Source organism: Vanessa atalanta, chromosome 5 (genome assembly GCF_905147765.1).
Source record: "Vanessa atalanta chromosome 5, ilVanAtal1.2, whole genome shotgun sequence".
NCBI classification, from domain to species: Eukaryota; Metazoa; Arthropoda; class Insecta; order Lepidoptera; family Nymphalidae; genus Vanessa; species Vanessa atalanta.
In genome coordinates, this window is record NC_061875.1 from 13,072,404 (window position 1) to 13,095,477 (window position 23,074).

Genomic DNA, 23,074 nt, shown 5'->3' on the forward strand with positions numbered 1-23,074 from the left:
GTACGAAATAATTTGAAAGAATCCACTATTTTTAGTCTTTTTATAAATGGGGTGGGTTAGGAGAAGTGCATGATAGTATCTAAACTTACATATGTTTACTTGTTAATAATGTTATTACAAGTATTTTTGCCCATAAAACCTACAACGTCGACTTTGATTATTGATAACAAAATTGAATAGCAAAATTTATATCAATGTACATATTATCTAATAATAATGATGATTAGATGGTCTCGTTGTTGAACAAAGGTCTTAAAGAGATTGTTTAACTCTGACTTTAAACCACCATGCTGTTTTCCTTCACATTCGAGCAGGCGATTAGAGTTAGGATTCCGCCCTCCGAGATTCGAATTAGCGACCCTCAATCCCAACCAAGTGTCCTATACATTTTCAACTCAGTTATTACACAATCAAATGAGTTTATAATTAATACGATCTTATTATTTTTCTGATAATGTGTCTGGTTAATACTTAGTTTTTTTTTTGTGTAAATTGTTTGATTTAAATCCATTCATATTTTTCAAACAAGCCCTTTTTATTTTAATCACAGAAACACAAACAGAGAAATCAAAACCATAGTTTTGGAACTTTCTAAAACTATTCATGAAAATGTGACAAACAATATGTGTTAAATTAATAATATTAACAATACCAGACAGTAAATATTTAAATAAATGACGTTATGCCTCTAAAAACTTTGAATTCGTCTTTGGGGGATGGGGGGAGAAATGAGACTGAACTGTGGGGGGTTACTTCGATGGACCTGGATGTGTTTTACAACCCTGATGTGGTGATAATAGTGTTGTACGTGGTAGTGCTGACCGCTTCGCTGTCTGCTAATACGCTGCTCATATTCATCGTGATCAAGTTCCAATACATGAGAAGGTAAGATTATTAATTTCATCAACAATTGTTACTCTTATTGTATAGCGTCTCCGTAAAGCTTTTAACAGTATATCAATAAAATTTCTATATATCTTGTTTTTGGGAACACGCAACAACTGTCATATATACATTTTGTATACAGGTTAGTCTGGAAGTCCGTCATTTTGAAGTTAGAACCTCGAATCTACTCGTTTTCTGCTTTACAGGCTGCTAATGTATAATAAAAATACATATCGATGTAATTTCTAAAGTCTACATTAATCTTACGAACGCATAAATTTGTTAAATAACTTAAATTTTAATTAATCTTTAGTTAACAGTAAATTATAACGTTTTTATTCCAGGTCGAAGATTACTTTGAATATTGTTGCTTATTCCTTTTTAAATCTTCCGTTTTTAAATCGACTACGACAGATATAAATATGGTTTTGTATTTGTGTAAGACAATTTTAGTTATAAATCTAAAAAGTGTTCTTGATAAACTTTTATGTCATCCAAAGGAAAACGATTTCATGGTAGTGTATAACCCTTACATTTATAGATATTGACAATAACCACTGGTATTTGAGCAAGTACTTACATTTTTGCTGGCTTTCCTTACATAGAATTGACACAGTGACAATATACATTACTTTAAAAAAATCAAGTTTGATCAGATGAATCAGATGAAAGATGAATCAAAGAACTTTTCCAAGTAAATTTAAATAAATGATAATAATAATTTGGTTGTTACTGTAATGCTAAGAAATATATCCTTCAGCTGTGGTATATAAGGTCCTTCATCAAGATACTAGATAAGATTATTTAGTCTCTGAATTATACATACGAGTAGGTTATGATTTATGATAGTTGAAGTATAGGTACCGTTTGGCTGGACCGATACACTCAAAGTCCAGACTAATATATACATACATACATACATTAGCATCCTGTAAATTTCCCACAGCTGGGCTAAGGCCTCCTCTCTCTTTGAGGAGAAGGTTTTGGAGCATATTCTACCAGTTCCAATGCAGGTTGGTGGTATACAAATGTGGCAGAATTTCCATGAAATTAGACACATGCAGGTTTCCTCACGATGTTTTCCTTCACCGCCGAGCATGAGATGAATTATAAACACAAATTAAGCACATGAAAATTCAGTGGTGTCTGCCTGGGTTTGAACCCGAAATCATTAAGACGCACCCGAAATCATTGGTAACGATCAGAATACTCATTAAAAATGAACGGTATCTATTTCAATATAACTTTTCACCCCGGACTTAAAAGGCATGGACTTAATAAAAATTCATGATCGTGACCAAAACCCGAGTATACTTATCGTAGTAATCTCAGCAAATCTCAGTCCAAGTTCATATGAATTTATTGACAAAGTTTATAGGCTGTATAACTTCATGACAGGACACTCAGGAAGGAAACAACGATCAACAACGTTAAACAATCTGACAACATTGAGCAAGATTTAGGAAGGATATAAATTTAACGCAGGTGCAAAATAAATAAGTTTAAAAATTCTTTTTTGCAGATGATTAAATATTTTATATATATAATAATATTCCATCAATAGGTATAATTATAAGATAATATATTTAAGTCGAATATTAAATTAAGAACAGTGTTAATTAATCATCATGTGACGGAATAAATTCTGTACCTAGAGTTATAAAATAATATATCATTATCTTTTTTTTTTTACTTTCCTATTCATATCTATATTTTTTTAAATTTATAAAAATTTTAGATCGTTAATTATATCTCTAGCATGAAGTATTGCGTACTATATAAATAAAAAAAAGACAATAATTACTACTAATAAGTTTAGAAGACAAAATGATTACTTACGAAACGAATCGCTTTAGTGGATTTCCTGCTTTAATCTGCGTGGTTTCATCACTATAAGTCTCCGTAAAACTATTCATTACACTGAGCTCATTACGTCCTAATATATTTCGACTGCTCAAACAAGTTAGATTAACCGGTATTATGTGCACTCATTCATAATCCAGATGAAAATAATCGCAAAATTGTTGAGATTGTAAATACTAATAATAACGGGGGGTTTTTAGTCGAACTATATTAGTTTTTAACTTTAATATGGAAATAATAACTGACCGTAAATATCCTACTGTTGGGTAAACTCTTTTCTATTCCTCTTCTGGGAGAAATTTGTGTTCAACTGTGGATTAAAAAAGTATAAGAAATTCACTCACCACATTAAATTTTTCATCAAGAGCCGAGATGGCCCAGTGGTTAGAACGCGCATCTTAACTGATGAATTTGGGTTCAAACCCAGGCAGGCACCACTGAATTTTCATGTGCTTCATTTGTGTTAATAATTCATCTCGTGCTCGGCGGTGAAGGTGAACATCGTGAGGAAACCTGCATGTGTCTAATTTCAACGAAATTCTGCCACATTTGTATTCCGTCAACCCTCATTGGAGTAGCGTGGTGGAATATGCTCCAAACCTTCTCCTCAAAGGGAGAGGAGGCCTTTAGCCCAGCAGTGGGAAAATTTACAGGCTGCTAATGCTTATGCTAATGCATCACATTCACTTGTAATAATAATTATCCTTCACCCAAAAATATGTGAGAACTGAGTTGCTTTCCGTGGAGCAGAACCCAGTTCTAAATATGTCAATATGTCATTGACGCCCTTGTAAAGTTACGTATAAAAATTAATAATAATAAATCATATGTGTGAACAGCGAGGAGTATTATTAAAACTCGAAATACAAAAGCAATTCGATGTCATATTTCCAAAATTTTGTCATGTATCATGTTGTTGACCGTCGTTTTAGTTGAGATCTTCTGATATTTTATTTTTGGGTAGTTTCCACATACTATTCTCGATCTGATCTGCGAGTATCCACAATTGTTTATTGGACCTCTACTAAGCACTACTACAAGTTTATTATCTATTCTTCCATACTAAAGGAATATGGTTAGGTTAGGTTATGTTTGCGTTTACAAAAAAATATTAATGCGTTTATTAGGATGAAAGGTAAGTCAACAAAATACGTCCAGTACTGTTTACAATCCTAAGAGCATCGCCACGCACTAATAACAATGATTCACTTAAGTGTTTTAGTTTTTATATTACGCCGTTACACGTGGTGCTAGATTATTTAGTACGTTTTACTTTCACCGACGTATGTTCGGTTCACGTAATAGCCGTTAAAAAATACTGAAACTTAAATTTAGTCCAGAGCTGGTCATTTGTAAATCACTTTACGTAAAAAATAAATCTTCTCGTTTTTGATCTCTGTGATTGTTTTTACAAAGAAGTGATGAAAAGCTTTACGTTTTCGATTGCTGAAGTTTTAAAAGATTTAAAAGTCAAGATGTTGCTTAGAAAATCGTATTAATATATGTTAAACTGTAGTGTATTTATTCAAGAAATTCCGCAACGAAATTACTCTTTAATAGTACGTAATTTGTAAGATCGCTTTATTGAAATTAGCTCTTATATGCTCTGATCTCGATATTATTATTAAAAAACTTATGTAAATTCAATGAATATGTACTCGTACAGAAATTCCAACTAAATTTATATTGTGATTTGTATAATACTTTGAAGACATATATTGTTTGTTTTGGTAAATGTACGATCTGGCATGAGAGGAGTATTATATATTTTAATGTACTGTGATGTGTTTTAAAGATTCTGTCTCATATCAAAGACACAATATTACAAGCAAAAACCGCAGCGGAAAACGCTGGAACGAACAGGCGGCGCAAATATCTTGAAAATGTCTTTAATTGCAAAATATTAATTTATTTCGGTTGCAATTGAAACGCTTAGACGTTTGAGTAATACAACAAAACATTACGTGAAACATATATTTTCTTATTTTAATATTGCCTTTACTGGTTATAGGAACCCTGGTTCATATTTTGCTGAGAGAATTGGTATTACGATTCAATTTCTATCTCTGAAGTTTTTTTTTAATTTGATTTGTATACACCTATTTAAGTCTTTAATGTAAATAATTCTTTATTAAAAAATCAATAAATTAATTACTTAACATATTGAAATAATATAAAAAAATATACCTATATATTATTTAAAAAAACTATTTTCCCCTTCGCGGTATGGGCCAATGACTCACCGTTCAGAGCCAGAAAAGAAGGCAATCAGAAATTGTAAGATCCTAAGACAGGGGTAGCGAGAAACTAAAACTCCGTCTCCGCCTTAGGAATGACGTTTTTGAAGGACCTAAATGCTATAGCCTAATAGTTATATTCATTTCTGAATGCGCTAACATTTAAATCAGGAGACGCCGATGCGTTAGCCCAGGCTTAGTAGCGTTCGTGCTTTCGGCGTGACGCCGTTGTGCAGAAGCGAACTAATCAAGGCTGGGACTTGTTACTGAAGGGCACTGTAGAATGCGGAATGAACTGTTCCATACCCTGAAGCACCACATCGGCGACAGAGTTGGAACGTTGGATCATCCGGATCAGCGGAATTGTTAATTATCTAATTAGGAACGTATTTAGTTGTCTCAACATCATATCTTTATACTAATTTAAGTTATTAAAATTCCTCATATTTTATTATTAATACCTAATAACAGAATATAGTCTCCAAAAATATTATAATACATCTATTAACCTCATCACTACTCATTTGTTTTGATAACGAAATTATCTTTATTCTTGCTGTTTTTGATAGTTTATATAGACTTTTTTATTTCTGAATTCTTTGTATATTATATATGATGATTTGAAACGGCTAAAAAGGTATTTCGCTATAAAATCTAAGACGTTAGTTAACTAGAAGCTATGCAGTAATTACTAGCGAACAGTGGCTTGGATAACCTCCAAATATGGTGGGAAGTGTTCTAAAGCTTAGGAGCTTATAGGTAGGAACATTTGCATTTAAAGTAACGTTTATAAATTTTATGTGTAGGTATGTACATAGAAAGTCAAAATACATTTATATTAACTATTATCAAGTGTATATTCTATTTTATTATTTATATTTAGGTTGAAATTTATATGAAAAGTAACATTTGCAAATGTTTTTTTGATGCCACCTGATGGTAAGTGGTCACCACCTCACATAGACGATGACACTGAATTATTAACCATTAATTACATCAAAAATATACCACGAACCTTGGGATGAAGAGGTTATGTCCCTTGTGCCAATAGTTACACTGGATTATCCACCCTTCAAACCGGAACACAACAATAGTGAGTACTGCGGTAAAATATCTGTTGAGTGGGTGGCACCTACCCAGACGGGCTTGCATATAGCCCTACCACCAAGTAAATATATGTTATAATAACTAATTTATATAATTTAATTAAAAAATATTTAATACATAAAATTTAATGTATATGATGTTGACTACTAATTAATTCCATCATCTGGAAACCTGGTAGCATTACGTCATGATCATCATAAAAAAGCATCGTCGCCGGAAATGAAACAACATGTCAAATTTCAACTTCGTAGGATGAGACATAGTGGTTTTAAATCGGCTTGCAAGATTTGACCCAACAAACAAATAAAAGTCACACACTCCCAACTCCCTCCCTGCTCCCCAGTAATAGCTTCATCTATTTAACCACATACAACGTAGAACGGCGAATTGTTGACGAGCAAGCTCTTTCCCACGAAATTAACACACGATAGATGCGTGATATAATACCTTACATTATGATAGATTAGTTAAATAGATTAATAAATAAACTCGACAATCTAAATTAGATTCTAAAAGAAATTTAACATCTACTTCCTACAAAATAAGTAAATAAGTGTATTTGTTATCACAAAGTCGTGGATTCCATGCCAACATGCTTAAGTATTGTTAAGCTTATGCAATTATAGTCGCAAAAATTGGTTTTGGTACGATTTCCAAACACCGCTGAAACACTGTAACTGCTTTTATCGCCTCTAAGATATCATCTCCTATTGGGTTGCTTAGAACAGTAGTTCCTTTCCATATAAAGACATTGTAGTCATGAATCTATATTATAGTAAATGCATCTTTCGCGATATTGCGACGACTGCTTGGGAAACGCTATCTAAGGCGTGCTCTCCCTTTGAGGAGAAGGTTTGGTTTTATTCCACCATGCTACTCCAATGCGGGTTGGTGGAATACACATTTGGCAGAATTTCGTTGAAATTAGACACATGCAGGTTTCCACACGATGTTTTCCTTCACCGCTGAGCACGAGATGAATTATAAACACAAATTAAGCCCATGAAAATTCAGTGGTGCCTGCCTGGGTTTGAACCCGAAATCATTGGTTAAGATGCACGTGATCTACACACCTCGGCTGTCAAAAAAACGCAGAAAATGAAGCAATGCAGAAACGCGTCAAGATATATTAACACTCCATTTTGTTAGTGCCAGTGTATGTGTATGATCCCATATTTTTATCTTCGTTGGATAAATATCTCTGGAACAAACAGCTTGTTTTATAATTTGTGCGTCTGTGTATCCTCCCAGTGTTAAGGACTGAACGGGTCTGGGATGATTATATTATGTTTACCTCCGTATAGTTTAATTCGAACTCATATAGCATGTAGTATGTTAAATCCATTGAGTTCAAGTCTGTGAGACCATTTGCTGTATTCCAATCAAATGAGATTGTGGTCTTTGAATGGCAACTGGTTGATACCGCCGATGAAGGTCTAGTTTTATCGCACGGGTGTTTTTTTTTCGCTAAGTTACTTTAAGCCTTATATATTATAAAATGTATTGCTACGTCACTGGACATTAATTTTAAACCAACTCATCAGTTTGTGCTGGTCACTTACAAAAACTAGTGTATTATTTGCCATTATAACTCAATGGCATGACTTATAAGAATATAAATTATATCATTATAATTAATTATATCTAAAACTAAATATTGAATACGAAAATAAAAACTTATTATCAAACTAAAAGTATGACTTAAGGACCTTAATTATGACGATACCGAGGGATTGTTTAACATTAAATTATAATAATAATTAAATGCTGTTGAATATTCTATAAATATAAAGAGAAATATTAGACAACATACATTATATGTACATATATATACATATTTGTTTATAGTTATATTTATAGTATATATACATTTTCAATTTTTTGTAACGTCCTCGTTAATAACTAACCACAATATAGTACGCAGTTTCACACACAAAGGCACATATACAGACACACTTACACACTAACTGACATACCTATAAAGAAATCTTTATTTATTTTAATTTTGTTTTATTATCTAAGCTACGTTGATTAAGAAAATATAACTAAGTTCGTAATGAAGGAATTGACGACCGCAACAAACAGCTAACGGTAGTTTGGGATTCAGAGCTAACATAAACTCATAATTACTGGGTATTTCAATAAATATATTTTTATTTTATTTTATTTAAATAATATAGGTTAAGTGTTATTACCACAGAACCCAAAGTCGATTTAAAAACTAAATGAGAGTTGTCAGTACAATGTCAATTAGATAAGTTGCGTAGTTTCGTATAAATTCGGAGAAAATAGAAACTTACTTCTTAATTATAATGGATAATCTCGAAGTATTCATATAAATAAAACAATAATATAATAAAACATGGCACAAATCTTATATCATGTGTTTAAAGTATTTTGGCTTATATTCATATAAATTATAAGCATAACACATTTATAATATTTAATCTCTTGAAATCATAACCATAAACCAATAGGAGTGGACGTTGAGCTGTGTGAGGCATATTATTCAAAATAAGATTATATAGATGATAAAAAAGGGTGGAGCTAATACTTGTGGACTTCCAGACAGAATGAACTATATACATATATAATTGTATTTAACTAACATGACTTTGTATTTTTAAATGTTGAGAAAGAGTTACTATTGAGTTTCTTGCCGGTCCTTCTCGGTAGAATCTGCATTCCGAACCGGTGGTAACTTCACTTAATATAGTTTGTTAAATGACAATTCAAAACTGCTCGTAAAAGCCTACTTAAATAAAGTATATTTTGATTTTGTGACGAGTATAGTCTTTTCACGGTTTGTTTTGAAGTAGCTAAGCTTTTCGAATACGAACGTATAATAATTAAGTTTTTGGCTTGATAGTGATTTCGTGAAAAGGGACGGAAGTGTGTAACAGGAAGCGCGCGCTATTTGACTATTGAGCGCTCACGGTGCTTGACTTGGCCGTCAGATGGTACCAGCCCATTTTCCGAGAGTATGTATTGTTAATTTGGTTATTACTAACGGGATGTCACATGTACACATTATATGCGACAAAATCTCGTTAATTTTTTTATCCGCCACGTACTGGCGGATAAAAAAATTAACGAGATTTTGTAAGGTTACTTTAAACTGTGTTAAAGTTAAAGTACTGGTGAATAAGATAATGTTTCATTTATTTTTAGAGAATTGAGTAGCGTATATATTCATATGATATGAGGAGTTTAATTTATCTGATTTTATTGTTGGTTTTATTTTGGTATTTACTTGATTTTACATGATAAAAAAAATATCTTTATTTATATTTTACTATTGGCAACACTGAGACTACAGGATCATTATAAACGTAATGACTTCCGTTTTTTCACTATTACTCCTATCATAACTGTCCTTGTAAATATAAAGTAGCTTGCTTGTGATAATGTTTAATTTAAATATATGAATTACCGTTATATATTTATTATATGTATTGAGCCTCTGCATTTTGCTTCGCACCAGAAGCCTTACCTGTTCCTATTTCTAACATACTTATGTACATAACGTTGACATAAAATTATATTGAGATTGTTTTTGTTGAAATTTAAAAAAAGTTAAAAATAAAATAGAATTTCAGTACATATTTTATATTTATTCCGTTTTGTAAGGAAACGTTTGTAGAGCTACAAATTTTATATTTTTCCGGAAAGGTTTCTAGAGCTTAGCATCATCTCAAATAGTTTAGCATTGCAAGCGTTCTTTTGTATTTAGTTTGTTTTCTTAACATGCATGCCAAGTTGTGGCGATCTACATAGATAAACAGTATTTTGTTAAACTTCGGTACAAGTTTTCAATACGGTGTGACAGTTAAAAGATTTATGCAAATTTCTTTGGCATTATATATGTCTGTTTGACTTTAACATAAGATATTCCGTATGTTATGGAGTTTGAGACATCTTACAATGGAAGAAAAATATAAATGTTTTCGACATTTTTCTTAATTTTTCCTAAAACAGAAAATTTGAGTTTAAATCCGCCATACGACTTCAACATTTTATGGTTGATCAGTGTGGCTTTTGGCAAGGTAATATTTTATACTGCTTTGTCTATACTAATGATATAATTACGAAAGTAAGTATGTTTGTCTATCCCTAACCCCTTAGGAATATAGGCTAGGGCTAGGCTATTTTCTGCCTAGCACCTACAAACCGACCCAAAAAACGCGAGCTAAGTTGTACGTGAAAACTAGTGCCTTTATAAAAATAAAAAGCGTTTATTATTATTCTACACGTTAACGTATAAAAATAAAAAGGCTTTTCCAGTATATGGGCGTTAGGTATGAAATTATGGATATTAGTCTCCACAAATATATTCATATAACAAACTTAATAACAACAGATAACTCTAAATAAGATTAAATATGTATAATAATAAAAATAACTTCCTTCCTGTATTCTTTACGGTCGAAAAATGTTGAAAGGTTTTCTTGCAAAGATAATTCGTTTGAAAGAAATTGTCTTTTTTGAACACGATACGTAATCCATTATAGATTATTCCGTCTCCTGGGCCTGAATATAATTAAATGAAACCTTTTCCCTTTACATTTGTGAAAACAATTCACACGTACATAATATATCTTTCGGAATCGGGAAAATGTTACACATACGAGTAAATATACAAACTGTTAAAAGAAAAAAACTTCCTATAAGTAACGAAAATATTGAATACCGTGAACAATGCAAGTAGTTTTTTTTGTGGTACTATTCATTTTATGATTTTTATAACTTATACGATCTCCTTGGTGTGGATCCTGAGGCGAAACCTCGGTTCGGAACAATAAAAAGTTATTGGTATTTCATTCATTTTTTATAGCATTATTTATATATATGGTCAGGCAAAGAGGTCATCATGTGCTAAGTGGAACGCCGTAAAAAAATTGCCATCTATCTTGGGAACTATTACGTTATGTCCCTTTTGCCTGTAGTTACACTAGTTCCCTAACCCTTCCAACATAAGCACTGTGTCTGAAAATATCAGAAACAGCTGGAAGTTCGGAAGTTGACGTTTTACATTTTCGGTTCGTACTGTTCTACATCTGATCCTATCTTGTCTGAATGTGGTCGCGTCAAATTCTAACACTGCGAAAATAGAGAAAGTATATGTTTACACTGTTATATTAACTGTAAATTTATTTTCCGTCGAGAATAACACCTATCATTAAAGTATACCTTAATTGTAAGCGGTTTAGAATACGCCTCAAAATCTGTGAAACATTAAAATATTGTAATGATATCATTGAACGTTATTTCAATTCCCTTCTATGTGAGTAGGGAACAATTTCCTCTTGAACTGCGTAGACATTGTTAATTACTTATCAAGCTAAACTTAGCAAGTTTCATACTCTACACATTAAATAATAATTTATCTCGAGCGTTTTGCTAATATCGCAAAATTATTTCGTATCGAAATTTAGTCGAATAGTTCTCAAATTGCCAATAATTTGTATGAGGAAGTTGCAGAGTTGCTAATAATGTTTTGTAAGGAATATATCAGCTCAATATTCTTATACAAATAAACAACTTACATGTACTGTGATCACACTTTTTCTCAGTTTCGGATATATATTACTAGCGACCCGCCCCAGCTTCGCATGGGTGGGATGGATCAGCATTGCACCCACTCGAAGCTAAATATACTACAGAATATCTTACAACGTTCACAGTTTTTCAGTTATTAGACAATACAAACCGCTATGTAAAAAGTTAAGGATAAACATGGTTGAAATAAAACTAGTTTTTTTTTAACGGATTTAATCGCGTATATTAATTATTTTATTTTAACATCCCGACGTTTCGAGCACTTTGCAGTGTTCGTGGTCACGGGCAGACAGGGCTATCCTTAAGAGATAGACATATACCATAGTGAAATTTTTTGAAGACCCTTTTTAAGATGTACATTACTGTAGTACATTATTTTGATTTATCTCGTAGGGATCAGCCAGCATTTTCGATGTAAGCGCAGAAATGTATTTATTTACGACATCACTTCAGAAACCTCTAAAATTATCAGCGTTGCTCTACTATATTGTGCATGTATTATACATATAAACCTTCCTCTTAAATAGATCTATCTATTAAAAAAACCCGCATCGAAATCCGTTGCGTAATTTTAAAGATACATACATACATAGGGACAGACAGCGGTTAGCGTTTTATACTGTGTAATGAAGCGAGCTAAATATTTTGTATATTTTTGTATACTTTTATTTGACGTTTTGGACGACTTGCAATTAGAGTGAGAGCCAGTGATCGGCAGACTTACGGTATAGTAGCAAACTCCATATTACTGCCAGGTATACTGCTTCCCCTGCTGTTGGGGAAATGGAGGTTCACTATTCCCATCGAGGGTTCCTTTGAGCACGCCAAGGAGCCGAAAAGCTTAAAAATTGACCTTCAAAACGTGATCGCAGCATGTCTGCCATTTTGATATCGTAAAATATATTTTAAAAAATAAATAAAAAAAATAATGGCAGACAGTTACTCCCTACTATATTTATAATAATTACAAAGGTACCTAAATTTGATACAAATTTACGTCATTTCAGCAAAGCCTATATTTATAAATAATATTTATACTATTATTATATACATATATTTACATACACTGGCTCTTAGACTAAATGTTTCTATAAAAATTAATGGATAATATACGTTTCAATTACCTCATAAGCATAAGCAAGACAGACATACGAATTGATAAGTAAATAATTGTACACAAATCATACATAATATGAAAAGTGTTTTACACTTTAATATGAAATTCTAAAAATAAATAAGCTTAAATTAATTATACTACAGTTATAAAGTCAACGTATTAAATATTAATAGTGATATAGGAGCCATTTATTTCAACATTAATTATTAATAATATGTTATAAATATCTCTGTCGGCGGCGGTTTTACAGTTCAATCGTTAATAATTTATTTTACTAATAATATAAACGCGAAGGTTTGGATGGATGGAGATTTGTTCAGTTCAGTTCAGGGTGGTCCAACGATCTGGTGAAGGTCGCGGGAAGCCGCTGGTTGCAGGCTGCAAAAGACCGGTCGTTGTGGCGATCTTTGGATGATGCCTATGTCCAGCAGTGGACGTCATTCGGCTGAGAGATCATGATGTGATTAGTTCAGAACGGCTGAACGAAACTGAATAAAATTTGGCACTGAGATAGACTATAGCCTGCAACACTACATGGGGACCTCATTGGAGCTTACCTTAGTAGAAATTAGTACCATTTATATTTATACACATAATAATTTAAAGTAAATTCTAATAGACCAAGTCATTTGGTATATCCCGTGGTTGAACAGTAGTAGGTATCAGTTTACAAAACAATTACATGGGTCAGATTATCAGAGCAGTCAGATCGTATAATATGATACAAAAGTGTATAGTTATCTTATGTCTCTGTAGCTGGTGTTGCAGATTGCCTTGTATAATTGGATACGAAATTGAAAAGTTACTGGACTAGCGACACTGGTCGCTTCTATTCATAATAATAAAAAGTGAAGTCTTTTTCATGTTCTGGGTAAGTCGAAGTGACGAAAAATTCAAAATTAACTGATCATTGATTAGTAAGCACTAAATGCAAAATTGCTTTGTATTATTAAAGATTATAAAAGACAAAGCAGTGGAAAATATTTTGATTCTGGCATCCATGGAGAAAATAAATGAATTCTACGATATTATTGTCTTTCTTTAAATCACGGGTTGATGTGATGAATGACGTTATAGTAACGTCATATATTACTTTCAGGCTGTCTATATCGTTTTTTATCATTAAATCTTCAAAGATCTGCGCCCATGTTAACATGAATAATATATTTACTTAATTTACAATTAATGCCCATAAAATACCTATAACAAATTATCCTGGAACCCGATAGCAGCGCCAACTACTTGGTCTAATATAAACCATGCAGGGACATTCTCAAAGACACGCAAATCTGTCCCGGCATTAAGAAGAATTCATGGCATGTGACACGCACTTAAAGAATAATTATAATAAGATAAAGTATAAAATTATAAGAAGAATATAAAAACAAACTATTATATAAAATTAAAGTCGCAGACAAACAATTTTATACTGGAAACATATTACAATATTCAAAAACTTAATTGCTAATGCTGTTATCTGCAATATAAAAAGGTTTCTTTAAAGAGTTTTCAAGTTGGACGTGCGCCAAAATCATTGTTTAGTAATTTGGCAAGTATCGCAATAATTATATTTAGGCTTTAAAGTTTATTTCAAAATAACTTATTAGTGTGAAGACGGATAAATTACCATTAATATATGTATGGGCGAATTATTATTACTTTTATTGGACACAAACTAATAAAAAATTCGCAAAAATGATCAGAGTTTTCCTGAACTTATATTGTAATGCAAAGATTGTGTAAGTTGACGCGCGTATTTTAAAAGAGTTATATAATAGTCCACCACAAAAATACGTTTTTGATTAGATAGCATTTTTTAACGTATCCTAGGAAGACTGACCAGTAAATGGTTCACCTGATTGACAATTTTACCTAGACCTATAAATATGAGCATTATAACAAGAAATATACACCACTCTAAATATCGCCAGCTCACCGAACAATGGATTCATAGATAGTAAAACATCTTGAAGCTTATTTAGATACACATTCCTTTTTTCTGGTTTCCTCACGATGTTTTCCTTCATCGCCGAGCACAAGATGAATGATAAACACAAATTAAGCACTTTAACATTCAGTGGTGCTTTCCTGTGTTTGAACCTGCAATCATCAGTTAAGATGCACGCGTTCTAACCCCTCGACGATCTCGGCCCGTTTCCTTGGTACCATGATATGTATTCTATCATATATACTAAAATTTTGTGTTTTCAACCACTGAACCGATATAGAAGAAATTTTATATTAAGATAGTTGGAGTTCCGGGGAAGGACATTTTTTCATTCACCCCTCGAGGGGGGTAACATGTGGTGACGGTTTATGTGCGGTAGAATTTGATAAATATCGCGCGGGTAATGTCACCGGTTCCGCTATTTTTCAAATCGGTAGACTTTTTTACTTAGAATATTAAATAAGTTTAAGTGCTTCAGTATTAATTGAAGAAATTTTATTTTAATTTGAATATCTCCCCTGTGCCTGTACTCGCCTGTTGATCGAGTGAAGCTATATAAGATTCATGTGGCTTCACCCTAACGAGCAGAGTGCTAACCATAGACATAAACCAATCTGTCAAATCATAGGTTGTTACGTGAATCTAGAACATCAAACCATGACAAAGGTGAGGTCAGGAGCGAAATAACCGATCGTTACTAACAAGTACTGTGAATGTTCAGGTTATCAAAATACTACAGTATAATGGTATGCTGATCAGCAAAGTCATCATATTCAAAAGGTACATTTGTATGTGTCAGTACATTTTTATTCTAAATTTTATTTTATCAGTGAAGTTAGATTATAAACAATTAGATATTATTCAATGTTACTTTAACATCATCAACCAATCGACAGTTTTATCCAAAAGTACGACAAAGCTCCCGTTTATACACTTTCCGCATCCAGTCGGGACCCACAACCTTTTCCAAGATGTGATAATCAGTCAGGAAATCGATAAGAAAATATTCATTTATTTTATTACCACAATAAGTCGTTGTACACCCGGTACGGTACGAAAACTGCTTGCAATAAGGCTTGACAACCTTATTTAGGAAAAACCTCAAGCTCCATATGTTAGTCCGTTGCGGTCTAATGTTTATTCTATACGAGGATCTACATAAATTGTATTAACGCCTCGGTTCGATCTAGTTTCGTGTTACTCACAAAGGACTTAAACATTATTTAAGTACTAGAAACTTACCCCGACTTTGCATGCAATTAATTCATTAAAAAAGGTCAAAATGTTATTATACAAGCCAATTATTTGACAGTCCATTTCGGGCAACGACTGACATACCCTAAAGCTATTCCATTTTTAAGTATTTGTTTCTGCTTTGTTAGACAAAAATAGGTATCGCCATTTAGTATAAATATAATTTATACCTTATTAATACCAAATAATAATGTTGCTATCACACAGTGACTTAGATCATTAGCCCCAGAGATAACCTCCTACATACAAACGACCAAATTATACCTGTTTATTATAAACAGGTTTTTGTTTTGTGCAAAACCATTTTTATAAATATCGCTTTTAAATAATCTTCATTTTATTCAATATTTGTATTTAAACCGAAACACATTTGAATTACTGGCGTGTTGGTACTTCATAGAGAGTTCGTACTATACCCAATATTTCCTACCATACGAGAATGGAAAGGTTCCGTCTATTATTTCATGCTGAAAAAAATTGTCTTCCTAACACACTTTCTAAAAAAATGCCTGTAACAAAAATTACAAAAAAAAAAAACGCAAAACTAAATAATTTTGTTTCAATTCTAACCCACGAGTGGTTATTTACGTATGAAATTGAAGAGTTTCTCGCCGTTGTTTGTACTGAAATAAAAAACATAAACAAAAAAAAAAAAAGAATTATAAAAAAATATCAACGTTGAAACAAACTTCGAAATAAGTACTCGAGGCGAGAGAATAAAACAAATACTTCTCTTACATGCTTGATGTTTTCAATACTCCTTCATATTTCAGTAAGAGCGGGTGCATAATATGCTGCTATTTATAATATTATCATTTCTACATTATCACGAAGCTGTATGATGGTAAGATTACGGAAAAAATAAATATAAAGCTGTTTATATGCAGACAGATACAGATGCATTACTATTTTAAACTAGTATGTGTGTATTTCATCTTTATTTCTAACTTCTTGTTGTCCACAGTTGAAAGAGGGGGGGGGGACGTGGTTGGTTATTGATGACCCTATGTTCTTTTCAGTGTATTTCTGAAAACGTGTATGCATAATTCCATTATGATAGGTAGCGTGGTTAAGCTTAATAGAAATTTACTTGGTTTGGCCCGTTTGGGTAGGTATCAACTATTTATCTGATTGTATACCGCCAAACAGCAGTACTCTCTGTATTGTTGTGTTCCGGCTTGAAGGGTCAGTTCCCAAGTTTGGTGGCGCATTGACTATGTAAGGAATGGTTAATATTTCTTACAGCGCCATTGTCTATGTGGTGACCATTTACCATTAGGTACTATAAGACTTCATTTGCCCTTTCCTTTCCTTTTTCATAAAAAAAAAAAAAATCAAATAAGCAAAATATCTCTTGCGTTTATAATATTACCTATAGTTAAGCTTTGAAGAACAATAAAATTGACCAATACCTACAGTTTTCAACGTACCTATCGAATTTCCGCACGCCCACAAATGTCTATTTTAGAACCGTTCAATGTGTGCTATGACATGGTGACTAACGGACGCATCTAGTCTAGAACGAGTTGATTGTTTATGTTAGTATCGAAATAGCGCGCGAGATTGAAACTGCCATTATTTTTTATTCAATACAAGCTCTAACAATGTCCCTTTTTAAAATTTATATATTTTAATATTGTATTAAAATACGTTGCGAAAATTGGACTTTGCCACTTAGAGCGAACGAGTGATGAATCCCCTAGTTCCTATTTTACTTTCAAATGTAAATTTAAATTAAGCTCTAAAAGGATAGGCAATTTGATGAAAAAAGAATAATTAAAACCGCTCCACAATCAACGTTCCCGAAGATAGCGAGTACATAATATAGCACGATAACAGTGACAATTTTTCTATCTTTCCATCCTTATTATTATATATAAATGGGTGAATGACGTATACTTTCTTTAAATTTGTATGGGTTTATCCTTGATCTTGTTTGTCGAGACGGTTTCTATAATCTTTTTCTGCTTTTAATTTGAATGTTAGATCGTATAAAAAACCTCTATTTGCTGAGTCTGGTCATTAATTTAATTACAATTATATGACACTTTTTAATATTATATAACTTTGTATGAGCCCTATTACGATTCATGGCAATTATCATTGACGTTAAGGCCTCAATTATGAAAATTAATAATAATAACTGTACTATGCTTATTATTATATATAATATCAAGAAACTAAATAATTAATGAATAAAATAATAGAGTTAATGATTGTAGGCGTCCGGACACAATGTGAACAGTATCCACTGTTGACTGTACTGTTCTGTACTGTATGCAAAACAAATTATTACAGAGAATGTATATAATTTTATTTGCGAATAAAATTGGAATATTATGCTAGCGAGAGATACGACTGAGTGTCGCTTTTTTATTTCAATATATTTTTAATTAAGTTTGTAGTAAAAGGCGGGTATATAGGCAAAGTTAATTGGCAAAGTCCTCATTTTATACAGGGTTATTGGTAATTCGACGTTTTCCCGTTAGGAGGTGATAGGGGTACTATTTGCAATATTTTTTTGTCCCAAGCGTCCGACCGATGTAACATTGTACAAGCGTCTATTATTTTCAGTGTTTCTATTTAAATTTTACTTTGAAGCAATAAAAAGTCTTAAACATTTTCGGATAGCGCTCGAACCTTTAGAGACTTTTGGATTATACGATTATTTTTAAGTATTTTTACATTTGTTAAAATCATTAATTTAAGAAAATAATATGTCCGTCATTGCAAAGTTATGTCGATCAAAAAATTTACATATGTCAAATAGATCAAGCTATCTTGTACAGGGTATAGTTTATGTTCAACGTTTCACGAATGATATACGACGTAGAACACGCACTTTATAAGATACCAGGACCTTTGAGGCATTTATAAATATTTATTTTGAGGTTTCATTGCGATTGAACTTGCTTCTATATGGACGTATAAAATTACTAGACTATCTTTATGTATATATCTTAAACAATGCATAGTTTACACATTTATATGGATACATATTTAGTTTATATTTTGTAGAAAGAAATTAATAAATAAATCTCTATATATATTCCTGTTCGGTAAGACGGTTATTTTTATTGAATCCTTAAAGAGTAAACTACTACTTATCTAACATTTCCTCAAAGGCATTTTATAGCCGACCGTAATTTGATACAGTTTCAAGTTGGACGTGCAAAAAACCTTTTTAGTATGAATAATTTTGCGATTTCGTAATATTATTCAATAGACAAAGTTACCAATATTCGTATTTATTTCGTAATAGTCCGTAATGTTCGGTACGGTTTTAGTGATATTGATATACATTATTTTTTTATTTCATATATCTAATAAATATTATTTTCCTTTCTCAATTTATAGTGAAACAATAGCAAAATGGGTAAAAGTGCAAAGTCATATAACGTATCTTTTGTATCCCGAGCCGGGAGAGCTATTTAATTTTTCATCTAGAGATTCGGAATTACGATCGAACGGAAATGCCTTTGCCATTACAAATGATCATGACTTTCCATAGTAGCTGTTTTCAATTTTAATTGGCATAGATATATTTAAGTTTTCGATTTAAATAAAGTTTTAAAATTGCATTGTGAGAAATTGAAATCATTTTGGTTTTCGTAAATTCCACAAATGTGTAAAAAATATAAAAAAACTAAACCATTAGTTATTTTATTACATTCTTGTCTGTCAGAGATTTTTTACTAAGTTAAAAGGCAAATGCAGTCGGGATATGACAGCTATCTATGCTAATATAATAAAGAGGTACAATTTTGTTTGTTTGTATTATGTCGGGGGTAATATCTAGAACTAATGATTCAATAAAAAAAAACACTATTAAACTACATAGGTTAAAAATTAAATAAAATTTAAAAATTGCACCCGTGTGAAGCCGGGGTGGTTCGCTAGTAATATATACAAATTATAAAAACTATTAAAATGAGGTATAGTCGTTTTTATAAAAATACGAATAATGTTTTTTTTTTAATAGCTCCTATAGAACGGAGGACGAACGAATAAAATATTTAATGAACGAACTAGTATAATATTTAATTTTAATTAGAAGTAACAAGATGGGTAAGCCTTGTGGCTAAAGTTACAGCTGAATAGAGTAAAATTTTTCCAAGGAAATATTATTTTTATTAGATATAGAAAAATCTGCTTCATCTGCATTTCATTGGAGTTTAATTCTTTGCAATTTTTAAACTTTATTCTAGTACGAGTTTCCGAACGCATGTGAGTGGTTGGAGTAAACATTTATAATCATCGGTTAAACATGTAGTAAAAACGTAAGAATCATAATCATTATCTCACTTAAAATATTAGTTAAGAATATATCATTATTATTTTATATAGTAATATGGTCGAAGATAGTTAACACCTCACTTTATATCTTTAAATACGAAACTTCGAAACGACTCCAAATGACACTTGGTGGTAATTATGTCGGTGGACAAAAAAAAAATTCGAAATGAGATCTAAAATAGTGGGCTGAGAAATAATGGGTAGTAGATTAATGTCGAATACCGCTCATTACTAATTAATAATGTGAGTTAATTAGTTTTATGATTTGACTTGTGTTGACGTGGTAGGTACACTAATCTGTCAAGCGACCCTACCTTTATCAACTAGTTGCAGAATTTGAGGTACAATGATTGATGATGTCGTCTATTGATAAACTTAATATTTTGATGAATTATACACAATATATATATATAAACGATGTTTAGAAATATTAAATGCACGATTCTATAAACTTTACTTCTAATAAAAACTTTATAATTGAATAAAATGAATTGACATTTAATGAAAGATTATTAATTATAATAAAACGTTGCTCTATTTTCAATTAAATATCAAATAGAGCAACGTTTAAGAAACGGATATTTAATATATAGAAAAACAAATATAACATTCTCAAAACTACTAAATCGATCTCTTAAATGTCGTGGCATTTGTAACACAACCTCAACTAAACCATTTCGATGCTGAAGGGTTCGAGTCATTGTTAGAAAGGTATATGATGTGTGTGCGTTGAAATATGCTCAGTTGTAAGCGATCGTATCGAATTCGTTTCATATCTTACGTCACGATGTAATCGAGGTAAGTGGTTTTAGAAGTGTGTGTGTGTGTGTCTTAGATGCGATTAGGAGGATCTGTGTGGGAATTTGTTAGTTGAATTTATATAAAATAAAAACGATTAAACTTGGAACTTTCGATTGCAATATTTTAGTTTGGTTCATAATCGATTTGATTATTGTATCGATTATTATTAATAAAGGACTACAAAATAGTAAATTCGTTTCATCATCATGATCAGCCCATATTCGTCCACTGCTGGACATAGGCCTCTCCAATTGCACGCCACTGTGGTCTTTCTTCGGCTCCTCGCATCCAGCTCCTGCCAGCCGTCTTGCGCAAATCGTTACTCTAGCATGCCTGACGAGGTCCTACACTACGTTTGCCGAGACGCGGTCTCCACTCTGGAACACGTTTTCCCCAACGGTTATCGCCGGCCGCCGGCCGGCCCACAGCCACTTGAGCTTACTAATCCGGTGGGCTATGTCGATGAGTTTGGTTCTCTGATCGGTTTCGTTTCATCATGTTTAGCCTGTATTATTCCACTGCTGGACGTAGGCCTTGCCTTGGGGGACCAAGGCGTGCCACTGAGTCCGATTTTCGGACTTCTCATTTATGTTCTACCGGCCTCCTTCCGTACATCATCGCACCACCGTGCCGCAGGGCGTCCTACACTGCGCTTGCCAATTCGCGGTCTCCACTCTTGAACATTCTTGCTCCAACGGCTATCAGTTCTTCTACAGAGGTGACCGGCCTACTGCCACTTCAGCTGGCTAATCCTTGGCGTATCTCTGAAGGATAAAATCCGGAATAAGGACTTCCGACAGAAAACGAAATTCGTTTAATTATATAAAAACTAGTTGTGGCCCGCGGCTTAGCTCGCGTTTTAGGGGTTGGCTGTCATGCGTTAGGCACAAAATGTATCCATCCTTGGAGTTCAAGTTTGCTTCATACAAAATTTCATCAAATTCGGTTAATTGGTTTGGCAGTAAATGAGCGACTGACAGACAGAAAGACAGATTTACTTTCACATTTATAATATTAAGTATAGATCTGGGAATTTCCGACAGCTAAAAAGTAACCTTTCTATTATGCCTAGATTTACAAGTTATTCTAATAATTAATCTTAATAGCTGGCTGGTCGTTGGATATACGTACACGTGCGTGGGATGTGGCAGGTGTAACACACCTGAGATGAATTACAAACATACATTTAATATGGGAAACCTAATAATGCTTGCTCAGATTTGCAAGCGACAGTCAACCGAGTTCCAACCGTTCTCACACTGAAGTTCTTAATCCAAAAAAGTTGCATTCCTTGACATGTACAATATCTGGCGTGAAATTGAAAAAGTTCTAACGTCAAAACTAATCAATTGAATAAGGAGGTTATATGGTTTATTTATTAGGTCTTTTCAGTCGTGATGACGTTAGACGCGTGTTTACGCGGCCGTAAATGCAATGTGGTAGCTGTCAACGCTTTACATTAAAGCGTGATGTATTTAAATTATATAATTTATTTACTTTTGATACATTCACATATTTATATGACATGGTTTACATTATTTAATTGCATTTAAATTACGTTTTAAAGTGAAAATAGCTGAAAAAGCGATATGACATAAGTGATCTACTTAATTATATTTTAAAACGATTTGCTGGTACAACGCATGGCCCTAGCGGTGGGTATAGAATTATGCACAGGAATTCCTTATTTTTCACTATTAATCTCCTAAAGAAAGTTAGATATATGAAAATTGGTCAGGTCTAAGCTTGTAATAGTAGAAGTAAAATGGTTAAAATGAGGATGATTTTTTTTTTTCAAAGCTTAAGTGAGTTATGAAAATTTATATGGAAAATCGTTATTATTTGAATAAAGAAATATGAAATTGGTATTAAGTCTTCTGTTTACTAGGAAATTACTTTCGTTTTGTTTAGCATTATCGTAAGATTTTGTATAAGTAACCTTATATCACAGTTGGCTCCCAAACCCGTACTCAAAATATATCACAAATATTTTTTTCTTGCGGACGA

General features: G+C 32.4%; 1 protein-coding gene across 1 annotated transcript in view; it reads left to right on the forward strand.

Moving 5' to 3' along the window:
• Positions 1–682: 682 nt before the first annotated feature.
• LOC125064209 (QRFP-like peptide receptor) overlaps positions 683–23,074 on the forward strand; it is a 128,295-nt gene continuing 105,903 nt past the window's right edge. Inside the window, exon 1 of the mRNA XM_047671148.1 lies at positions 683–885. Coding sequence (XP_047527104.1) covers positions 683–885 — 203 coding nt within the window. The remainder of the gene's footprint in view (positions 886–23,074) is intronic.